At 44.6% G+C, this 12309-nt stretch overlaps 1 protein-coding gene across 3 annotated transcripts in view; it reads right to left on the bottom strand.

Moving 5' to 3' along the window:
• PHACTR3 (phosphatase and actin regulator 3) overlaps window positions 1-12309 on the bottom strand; it is a 290291-nt gene that overhangs the window by 274956 nt on the left and 3026 nt on the right. The window contains exon 1 of one of the 3 annotated variants that reach the window (XM_082271516.1): window positions 10431-10454. The exons of the other annotated variants lie outside the window; for them this stretch is intronic. Within the exon in view, the coding sequence (XP_082127642.1) occupies window positions 10431-10437 (7 nt within the window). The 5' untranslated portion in view covers window positions 10438-10454. Of the gene's footprint in view, window positions 1-10430; window positions 10455-12309 lie in introns of those variants that run through there. 3 annotated transcript variants of the gene reach the window in all.

The raw sequence follows: 12309 nt of genomic DNA, 5'->3' as shown, positions 1-12309 counted from the left end.
GCAAGCATATTTAGGCATACATTTAACCCCTTTAATCCCCCCCAGTATTAACCCCTTCCCTGCCAGTGTAATTTATACAGTAACAGTGCATAATATTTAGCACTGATTACTGTATTAATGTCACTGGTCCCCAAAAAGTGTCAAAAATGTCAGTAAGGGGCCCGATCTGTCTGCCGCAATGTCACCACTAAAAAAGCTGATCGCCGCCATTACTAAATAAATAAAAAGTCCAAAAATCCCGTAGTTTGTAAACGCTATAACTTTTCCGCAAACCAATTAAAATACGCTTTTTGGGATTTTTTTTACCAAAAATATGTATCAGAGTACAAATTGGCCTAAACCAATAAAAAAAATTTTATCGGGAAGGTTTTATATTGTTTTTTTTTCAAAATTCTCTATTTTTATTTAATAGCGCAAAATCTTAAAACCGCAGAGGTGATCAAATTCCACCAAAAGAAAGCTCTATTTGTGGGAAAAAAGGACATCAATTGTGTTTGGGTACAGAGTCGAACGATCGCGCAATTTTCTGTTAAAGTAACACAGTGCCGAATCGCAAAAAATGGCCTGGTCATTAAGCGGGTAAAACCTTCCGGGGCTGAAGTGGTAAAGTAAACCTATACACTAAAATCTCATAATTGTGAAGATGTTAAAATTATGACAAAAGTTGTAAATCTTTTTAAATTTGCATTTTTCAAAAATAATATCATGCCATGAAGGACTTTGTTCAGGCACTATTATAGGGTGACAACGCTCTCATCCTGTCATCCAATTGTGCTCCTTGTTGTCACCAGAGAACTACAAGTAGAAGTTTAAATACACATTTTGCAGGAAAAGTTCACTGAAACCCGATCAAAGAAATACCATGCAGCTATTGCAAAGAGGCTGCAAATGATTAACAGCACTGAGATACAACAAAGGATGAAAAGAAGGTGAAAACAGTATTTTATTTACAAAATGTAATGTGTTTATGATATACGGTGCACAGAGCACAATAACTGCCATTCACTTTAAATTTACATCTACTTTAAGCGCCGGTTCACATTACCGCGACGCTACTTGCAGGGGCGACCTCCAAGATCGCGGTGCGAGCAGCGCGCCGCGACCTCGGAGCGGCCGCCACGGACTTCATAACATTGAAGTCTATGGCGGTCGCCTCCTGGTAGCCCCAAAGAAGCTCCGGACCCTTTTTCTAGGTCGGAGCGACTTGTGTCGCTCCTATTAGAACGGGTCCGTAGCTTCCCTATGGGAGGCGACCTGCGGCGACCTGTGAGGCGACCAGGTCGCCTCACAGGTCGCCCTAGTGTGAACCGGCACTAATGCAGAATCTAATTGTGTGTCTGTGCCTGTCCCTTGACAAATAACTGCATTTCCTTAAAAGAACCGGAATAGAGGCAGCAGAGGCATGTGGCATCATGAAAGAAAAGCTCTTTCCCCATCCTGGTTGGGATCTGCTCAGCCATGATATGCTGAACATCGAGATCAGTCAAGCCAACCAGACTGCGTTCTGATCTGTGCATCGGTCTCACAGGCAAGGATGCGCCTAGAGATTAATTATTTTATTTTACATTTTTTTATTTATTAGAAAGTTTAATTATTATTTTTTTTTTTACAATTTGTTATCTTTTTACAGGACAGGGAAGCCTGTATGACTGGAGGGGGGGGGGGGGGGGGGAAGCAATTACAGGATTGATGCGCTGTGTCTCTCCCTGCAGCAGGTGAAAGCTGGCAGGAGGAGAGAAACTTGCTTTCAGCTGCTGCCGAGAGCCGCACAGGGCTTCCTTCTGTAATTGCCCCCTTGCCCGACTGCACCAATTCTCTCCTCCTGCTGCCTTCCAGCCTGCACGGCCGCCGAAGACCCGATCAAAGCCGCATCGCCCGGCTCTGATCAGGTCTCCATGTAAAAACCCCCGAAGTGATGTAATGACATCACTTCTGGGTACTTGGCGCCAAATTAAAAAAAATGACAGCATTCAAAACAGCCAAACTTTGCGTTTTGAATGCTTTTAAGTGCAGAGGAGGGGTTTGAGGTCCTTTAGACCCCCAGATCCCTCCACAAGAGTACATGTAAAAAATAAATAAATAAATAGTAAAAAAAAATGTTTTTTATGTACGAAAATATCGGTCGATACAGATATGCGATGCCCAAAATATCTGTATTGGCAATAAAAAAACGATATCGGTTGATCACTAGTTCAAAGCTAAACACTTTTATTTGTACACAATCAGGCAGGTCCTTGCACTACATAGTTGAAGGTAAATCTAACGGAAATTGAACAACAAAAGTTGTATAGTGTGCATCCAGCTTTACTCATTGTCCTTGATGTGTTGTCATTGTTCCTTAGTGCTTCTGATGTTTGTAAAAACTGATGAACGGGAAATGTCTTCAACATGACAGAAGTCTAGCTGACTGTGGTTCAAGGCTAACTCCACTTTTAACACTATGCTACTCCCAAATTTACAGATTTAACATGGTGCTGAGCAGGTCCCCACCCCCAGAACCGATCCCCTCTGACAGCTTGTGGGGGTTCTTCTCAGATTTGAAATTTGTGCAGCCGTGCGTGGCTTCGCCTGCACAGCCGGCACATCATTCATTCAAAAGGATCTGGGGGTGAATAAACTACTAGTCCCTAGTACCTGCAGCAGATGGACTTTTAGGTCCGGTTCACACTTATGCGATGCGGGAAGGCTGCGAATCCGCAGCCTGTTCCCGCATCGCACACGCACTCCCGGCAGTTCACACTGCCATATGCGATACGCTGGGGGTGTCAATGTAATCTTAACAACACCCCCAGTTTGATCGCATATCGCAGTGCGATCTTGCAGTTCGCACAGGATCGGATCGCACAAGTGTGAACCGCTGTGCGATCCGATCCTGATGCAGCTGCCAAAAAGGGTCCCTGTGCGTGTTTGGTGCGGGTGCGGTGCGAATTTAGCCATACAAAGTGTATGGCTAAACTCGCACCGCACAGCCGATCGCATGTAATGAAGGAGCAGTGCGCTCCGACATTACATGCGAACCCCGCACTCGCATAAGTGTGAACCGGGGCTTAGTCCTCACTGGAACACGAGTACAATGATCACCATACTTGTAGTCAATTGACACTTCCTCCAGCTCTCTGCCAAAGGTCCAAAAGGTGGACTTACGGTCCCCATGGACTGGGGATGCCCCGGTAACATAGCACTAGAAAAGCAAGAAAGAGGGTACACCAACCTAGCGTGGTACTATTATAAACCCTTTATTAATGTAGCACTACTTCCTTGGGAGCTGCTAGTTACGGATTCCCCTGGGTTACCCATAGCAACAACAACGGTTTAGCATCTTTAAAGTGCTTGGCTCAGTCAGGAAACAGTCTAGGAGTTTTGGTTTTTGTGGTTTTATTTGAGAACTTGGATAGGAGAAGGGATGAGTGGGATACTCCAACTTGAATGAACTATGCACAATTAGCTAGGACGTCTAGATATATGAGTGTGGCAAGGCCACCGCTTCACCTTGTCACTATCAGTGAAGAAGAATTTAATGAACTTGTATTGCTCTGTTAATCACTCAACTAGGCACCCCCTTTGTCCCTATTCTTCAGGGTTCTCTACACCGCACCCCCTTTACTGTAACACTCTCTGTGTGAGCTAGCTCCTTAATCCCTTGACTTAACTGGAGTGGTCCCCCTTCCTGGGCAGACCCTTTGGCAAATCTCCTGGTACTCACAGACACCGTTTTTCCCAAGAGACTCTGCCAGCAGCTCCACTGTCAGCACTCTGGAACCTCTGCAGCTCAGCTCCACACCTGGTTCACTAGGCCGACTGCCTATGACCACCTTCCTCATACAGCAGGAGGAGAGACAGCCATCAGCCTCCTCCTGGGACTCTGCTTCCAGCCAAAGACGCCCTGTCACATGTCCCCTCAGTATTTATGGTCAATCCCAGGATGCACTGCGGTGGTGCCTTCCCACTGGGACTGCCATAAAACCTAATGTGTCACTGGCTGGGTTTCCTCCACTGTCCAACAAGCTCCCTCATTGGATGCAGTGGGGACACTCCCTCAGACCCAGTGAACCACACCTGGAAACATGTGACAGGCAACCTAATAGATAAGCAGAAGGAGCAATGGATGCTTTTACCTAGCACCTACCTAACTAGGAGGGTGCTACACAAGAAAGAGGGTGCACCAGCCTAGCGTGTTACTATTATATACTCTTTATTAATAAAAAGCAAAATCAATGTATATTAGAAATGGCTGAGTATCACAGTGCATCAAAAACAACCAGACTGTGTAGCAAAATCCACTGCATATGCTCCTTGAGAAGATGCCTTCTAGATCTAATTGGCTTACGCGTTTCAAGGGGGTTACCCTCTTATCATTCATACCATAAATTTTTACATGCAAAAGCTGCCTTTATTATGTTCCACTCAGAATAAAACCATGTTATAAAGGCCCTTTTCACACCTGCCTTCCGCCCGGAAGTTTTTCAGGTGGAAAAACTGCTTAATGCAGGTCTATGGGCAGACGGATGAAAATGCACTTGTGTCCGTTTACATCTGCCTACCTCCATGTCCTTCCAGGTGCAAAAAAAGGATTGTGTCCCTTTCTGTTTTTTCCAGACCTAAACATGACAGTTCGGAGGTAGCGTGATGTATGTGAACACAAGTCAGTTTACATTTGGCAGCCCACAGACATAACCTGGGTCCACCACAATCTGCTTTCTAAACGTGAACAAAAAAATCTGAAAAGGCAGGGATGACAGAAAAGTGACATTTGTCCTGTTGTGCTCTGATTCAGCTGTGGATCTGCGCACAGACCCCCTGCTATACATAGTAGAGCATACCCCTGTGAATGGACTCCTGTGGTTGGATTCATTTTTCTCAGAAAGGATCTGTCCGCTGATCCCCTGCTGAGCTGAGCAGAGCAAAGCAGGCGAATGACAGGTCTGGACACAGACCACTCTACTCTATGGGCAGTCAGATGTAAACGTACCGGCTGTCCATTTACACCCAACTGCCCTCTGATCAGATCTGGCCAGACAGAGGGGAACAAATCCCTTTTTGTTTGTTTTAGCTAGGTGGGATTGGGAGTATGCGGGTGTAAATGGACACAAGTCCAGTCACATCCACCGTTCCATAGAGGAGGGTCCAATTGGGTGCGCCTGAAAAACAGGGGACAAAATGGTCAAACAACAAATGATTGTGGGTATCCGGTATTGAAGATCGATTACTTTGCATACCAACACCCAGGGCCGCTGATAAGGCAGTACAACCAGTCCTAGTGTACTGGGCCCAGGTCTCATCAGCTAAACAGGGGGGCCCAGGGCAGCTTTATTGTTTATTTCTGCCTAAATGAATAAATGGATTTTACTAGATCACACCCCCGTTCTTACTTGCTTACAAAGGCTTAAATTACATTTTTCTGGGCCCCATCACGTCCACAGACGGGCCCAGCAGCAGAGGAGGGACGGTTTTCATTTTGGCGGATAAAGTCAGTGCCGCTGTTCCTCAAGGGGGTGGAGGCAGGGTTAAGGGGGGCCCTGTCAAGAAGGCTATACAGGGGCCCCATGATTACTAACAGCAGCCATGCTAACACTCCTCTTAGCTTCAGAAACTGACACAAAATTGCTACCATGAAATATTAATTATGTCCAGAATCAACCCTATCATTTAGGGCTTATTTAGAGGTCTGACTGCGAGAAATCTGTGATTCCTGCTGGTGGAGAAATTAGCCCTATGCACACCTTGTGTGTGAACAGCCCTGTACTAATCAATGGCTGGCACTACACTTGTTCTCATCTAAGTGGTTACATACAATTAGGAGCTCTGACCAGTCCTGGACACTGTGGGTCCAGGGCTGATGTTTTTGGCCACAGTTGAGCATCCAGTTTATATGTGGCAATAGCAGAGGGTGCTGCTGCGTCCATATGCCGTGTTTAGACAGGCATATGGACGCAGGCAGCAGTCTATTCACCCACCTGAATGAGGCCTTATAACTACACAAATCTGAATGAGACCTTATCACTACACAATCTGAGTGAGGCCTTATCACTACACAAATCTGAGTGAGGCCTTATCACTACACAAATCTGAGTGAGGCCTTATAACTACACAAATCTGAGTGAGGCCTTATCACTACACAAATCTGAGTGAGGCCTTATAACTACACAAATCTGAGTGAGGCCTCATAACTACACAAATCTGAGTGAGGCCTTATAACTACACAAATCTGAGTGAGGCCTATAACTACACAAATCTGAGTGAGGCCTTATAACTACACAAATCTGAGTGAGGCCTCATAACTACACAAATCTGAGTGAGGCCTTATAACTACACAAATCTGAGTGAGGCCTATAACTACACAAATCTGAGTGAGGCCTTATAACTACACAAATCTGAGTGAGGCCTTATAACTACACAAATCTGAGTGAGGCCTTATAACTACACAAATCTGAGTAAGGCCTTATAACTACACAAATCTGAGTGAGGCCTTATAACTACACAAATCTGAGTGAGGCCTCATAACTACACAAATCTGAGTGAGGCCTTATAACTACACAAATCTGAGTGAGGCCTTATAACTACACAAATCTGAGTGAAGCCTATAACTACACAAATCTGAGTGAAGCCTATAACTATACAAATCTGAGTAAGGCCTTATAACTACACAAATAAGGCTGCCCATACATTACACAATTTTCATGAACATCTTTCCTTTAGATTTACCAAATCCATATAGTATGAGGGCAAACCTAAACACTTTCCATTTGTATGCAATCAGGAAGGCCCTTACACTACATAGTTAAAAGGTAAATCTAAAGAAAATTGTATGGTGTATGGCCAGATTACCTAACTCACCTTATTCTAATTGCCAGTAAATAGGTCAAGGAAGAACAACCTGTCCAAGAACATGATGGAAGGTGGGAATATTTATGAAGCCTTTCTGTTGAAATTTCTCTAGGTAACAGTCATGCTGCTTCTTCAGAATTCATATTGGCTTTCACTCTGGGCCCGTGTCTCACAGAATAATCTTATTTATCTAAACATTTCTTACCAACAATCTGTACTGCCCATACCAACCTAGATCAAATGTTCTTTTCTGAGTAAATTTTGATCACACAATTGTGTAACTACATTTGCACATGATCGGTTACTTGCTTGGGAACGCTCTGCAATTCTAGGTGGTACCCTCAGGTCAGTGATTGCAGACAGTAGCACATTGCTCCATACCAGTCATAGCATGGTAAGGTTCTCCTCTTAGGTCCGGTTCACACTTATGCGAGTGCGGGAAGGCTGCGAATCCGCAGCCTGTTCCCGCATCGCACACGCACCCCCGGCAGTTCACACTGCCATATGCGATACGCTGGGGGTGTCAATGTAATCTTAACGACACCCCCAGTTTGATCGCATATCGCAGTGCGATCGTGCAGTTCGCACAGGTGTGAACCGCTGTGCGATCCGATCCTGATGCGGCTAGGAAAAAGGGTCCTGTGCGTGTTTGGTGCGGCTGCGGTGCGAATTTAGCCATACAAACTGTATGGCTAAACTCGCACCGCACAGCCGATCGCATGTAATGTCGGAGCAGTGCGCTCCGACATTACATGCGAACCCCGCACACGCACAAGTGTGAACCGGGGCTTAGTTTTAAATGGATAACTCCAGGTAGATTATGCTCTTTTTTTGCCATGCCTTTGCACGCAGAATATGTGAACACTCGTCCTTTTCTAACGAAGATCATAGAAAAACACGTGGTTGGTTTTTTTAATTATAAAAAAAATAGTCCACAATCAAAAAAGTTACCATATAGCTGTAGCCCATGGCAACATAGTTCTTATGGAAATGTTATCAAAGAAGTCAACTAAAGCCCCGTACACACGTACTGATCGTCGGCCGAACGATCGGCCGTCTTTTGTCCAGGGCTGTCGTGTCTGTTGAAAACTGCAAAAGACTGCACACGAATTTTGTCGGCCAACAACAGCCGACTGCAGAAGTGATGTCATGTGATGGTTAACTTTCCTTGTCTTTTTTCTTTTCTGAGCATGCCCAGTCTTGCTAATCTGCTGTTTGTCAGCCGAATTCTGTACTGACTGGCGAACAATCGGCTGTTCTGGTGTTGGCCAACAAAAATTTTAAAGCCTGCACACCAGATTCTGTTCGGCCGAAAAGTCGCAGTCGGTTGTCGGAAGCATCATACTAACAAGCCGACAATTGGCCGATCGGACGTAGGCCGAATATTTACAGGCCGACAATCGCTACGTGTGTACGGGCCTTTGGGCAACATACCGTGTTCTTCAAACTTCCAGGTGCAGGCACAGGTTTGCTCATTAGTAACACAAGCAGAAGTTATAATTATGTCACCTGTTGTAAGCATTGCAGCTGAAAATATCTGATTATTGGGACATCCTCAAGACAAGGTATGTAGCATCATCTTCAGAGCAAAGTTTATTTTTTTAAATGTTTGATGGCATTACATATTAATTTCCCTGCAAGTAGTATATTCTTCTAACGCTGGGTTCACACTTAAATCAGATGCGGCTCACAGCAGGGGTCCGATGTGTCCTTGTTCTCCCTTTCAGGCCCAAATTCTTGCCTGAATTCGGACCTGAAACTGAGCCAAACATTCAATGGACGGATGGAAAATAGGGTTTCCATCCGTCCAGATTTGACGGATTGGTTTGGATGTCCGCTGACATCCGATGCCCCATAGGGATGCATGGAGGATCCGTTCAGATCCGCCTGAAAAACTGACAGGTGGATTTGAATGGTCCGCTAGGGGCCTTAGGGTCCTTTCACATTGGCTTTCCAATCAGGTCCACCTGTCATTTTGTTCAGGTGGACCTGATCGGATGCTCCTTGAACCTCTATGGGACATGTCCGCTGACACCTGCTGCTATCTGATCTGATCCTGTCCATGAAATCAAGATGGATGGTAACCTGAATTTCCATCTGTCTAGAGCAGTGGTCCTCAACTCTGGTCCTCAGGGCCCACTAACAGGCCAGATTTTAAGTATTACCTTGGGGAGATGCAGACTAGAATACTGCAATCACTGAGCAGCAAATGATACACCTGGGATGTATTTCAGTTATCTTGAAAACCTGGCCTGTTAGTGGGCCCTGAGGACCAGGGTTGAGGACCACTGGTCTAGAGGATCGGATCGGATGAAAAGGGACAGGCGGTCCGTTTTCATCCGATCTCCCATAGAGGAGAGTGGGGATCAGACAGGTCCGTCTCTGCAAACTAAGCGGAGATGGAACTGTCATCCGCCTCAGCGGGGATTGGCGGATCAATCCCTGCTGAGCAAAGCAGAGTCTGCCGGGCTGAAAGCCCGTGTGAGAGGACCCTTATGTGCATTATCAGCCTCAGAACCTATGTAATTATTATGTGTCCTGGATTAAAGGGATGAGGTGGCAACCCAACCACCCGCCCATTCCAAATGAATGTGCTGCCTTAACACACAACAATGCGTTGCATTAACAAAATGCATAATCTGATTGAGTTGTTAGGGTAAACCTTTTATGAAGAGAATTATGGAGGCTGTCATAGTTGACATCCTGAAAATGCTAGATGCCTGGCTGTCACCTGAAAAGGTAAGTTAATGACAAGAATGGATACCACAGTATTAATGCAGAAAGTAAATACATTATTATTGCTCAATAGAACCTTTACGTTTGGCTACTGGGGACCGGCTCTAGGAAGAAGTGTCCTCTTTTGATGCCAATGCTCTTTTATAGATCACCTGTACACATTTCCAAAACGAAACCACTTCTGTGACAACAACCAATCAATGAGCTCATTTCTTTGTTCCAGTCTTTGGAGAAATGTCCCACTGTGTTTTTAGTGTTGTGGTTTCCTTTGTTATAGATCTTGACTGGCACAAAACTATCCGACGAATTTAGCAATGATTATTGATCCTTATCCAATCCAGTCATTAAGCATTCAATGAAGTTCTATAATAAAATAAAGCTGTGCCTAGATATTTCTTCTATTACAACTGCTGATAATACTACAGCTAAATACTCCCCCTACAACTACCATCAAATCACTGCAATGTATAGCCGCAATAAGAATACATGTAATATTACAAAGCCTCCTCTTTATACAATAATACAAAGTTATATCTCTTCTAATGACTACTACTCTCCAAGCATGCTGTGTGCGTAACATTTATATCAAGTCACCTGGCAGTGATTGGTTTGCATATTATGATAATAATAAAAAAAAAACTCACATTGCCCTATATGTAGCAATTATACAAAATCGACCGTCAATGCCTGGTATGTATAAAATGATAATAACCCCAAAAAGTATTGTCCATGATCAAGTCATATATGAGGGTCATTATTATTATTATAATAGCATGTGGTCATGTTACCTGTCACTGTCTTGCAATATATTATAATAATTAATATTGACGCCAGCGGTCCCTGGCACATTAATAACCCCAAATAGTCACCTGGCATGACGTTGCCGTTGGCTCTCAGCACAAGTAGTCTTTGTTCTTTGTTCGGGGGTCCCGGGCACTGGAATGACTCCTGACAAAGAGCCTTAGGGGAGCAGTGTGTGACAAGAATCAGGTGATCTCAGGGGAGGTCCCATCCCCCACCAATGACAGCCAAATTTGCTGAGTGGGCACATTCTAACACACGTAGACTCGAAAATTGCAATGCATGGCATTATTTCATTAGAAAGGGCCTCAGATGGCAAAATTAACGAGCTTGCGTTCCACCATTGCATTATGCTAACCCCCCCTTCTCCCCAATGCCTAATGATATAGTGAGTTGACGATGGCTCTACGGTCACTTGACAATGTCACAATAGGCACGTGACCCAAAACGTGTTAATAGATTTGCTGTCTGTGGGAGGGGAGCAGTGATTATTTTGTATGAACAAAGACTTTATTCCTGCCTATTTCCTCTCCCCTCTCACCCCCCCTCCTCCTTCTCTCCCCCCCCCCCTCCTCCTTCTCTCCCCCTCTTTGTGTCTGATTCATTTCCTAAACACCTCCACGCGTGCAAGGAAGTGCCAATTATGGAGCTGCAGGGAGTAGTGGCTACAGGGCCCTGAGGCTCAATAGATTGGCCTGAGCCATACAATTGCACTGCAAAGCCCTGAGGCTGAACAGACCGGCCTGAGCCATACAATCGCCCTGCAAAGCCATTGGGCCTCCTTCAGCTGCCAGTCTTCATGTGTGACTGAGATAGCTCTGTGGGCAAAGACAGACTTCATCCTTCTTGGGGTGAACTGCAGAGACATCGATATAAATAGAAATGGCCACATCTGGCATTTTGTACCGCTCTGTATCCGAAACATACAAATCCACTTGCTAATTGCTGCCCTGCTATGAAACATTTCAATGGGTGCAATTACGGCTCTGCTTGTGCCCGTTGCCATGGAGATGACAAAAAAAAAAAATATCACCTCTTGGGTCCCGTTCTATTACAGGCTCATGCTAACGGCAGCAGAATACCTACAAGCTAAAACCAACCAGTGACCAACAATACAATAGAAATGATCCCCAAAATTCACGATGTCCTATCCCAGTGATGGCACCTTGGCACCCCAGATGTTTTGGAACTACATATCCCATGATGCTCATGCACTCTACAGTGTAGTTGTGTATAATGGGAAATGTAGTTCTAAAACATCTGGGGTGCCAAGGTTAGCCATCACTGTCCTATCCTAAAGTCTTCATAAGTTGGGCTTTGCTTTCTCAAAATCCCATTTGTTTGTTGGGATCGGCCCCTTTAAATAATGCTCCCTCTATTTATAGGTCGGAAATGTAGGGCTATTTTAGAACATTATTTAAAAATAAAACAAAGTAATTTTATTCTAATGAATAAAAATGTCTTCATTTGGAATAGGGAAAACTTCCGCTCAGCAGCAAAGTCCTTGGAAATTGCTTTTGAGGGGTGGCAGCTATGGTACAGATAAGGGCTCATTCACACCAGCATAGGCATGGCTTTCGCTGACAGAAGATCCTGCGCAAAATACACACCTAAAGTAAACGAAACTTGCGTTTACATGTGTAGAATTATTTTTTCTTTCAGATTAATGACTACACGTGTGCAGATCTGGACACAGCAGTGTTTTACTCTTTCTTGTACGTGACTAAATGCAGATCATATGAAGACGAAGCTGTGTGTATGGGCTGATTGATTACTATAGTGCTGCATTTAGATGCGCACAAATCTATGCGCTGTGTGCAAATAAATGCAGAGTGTTGTCTGTGTGAATAAGCCCTAAGAACATGGATTAAAGTATAGGTGTTGTCCTGACAGCTACACAGACTCCAGTTGTCATTAAGCATGAACGGGAACATCTGGATTGTCACT

Source organism: Pelophylax lessonae (genome assembly GCF_965119305.1).
Source record: "Pelophylax lessonae genome assembly, chromosome: 11".
Classification (NCBI taxonomy): Eukaryota; Metazoa; Chordata; class Amphibia; order Anura; family Ranidae; genus Pelophylax; species Pelophylax lessonae.
The sequence above is the reverse complement of the archived record's forward strand: the minus strand, read 5'-3'. Positions and strand labels throughout refer to the sequence as shown.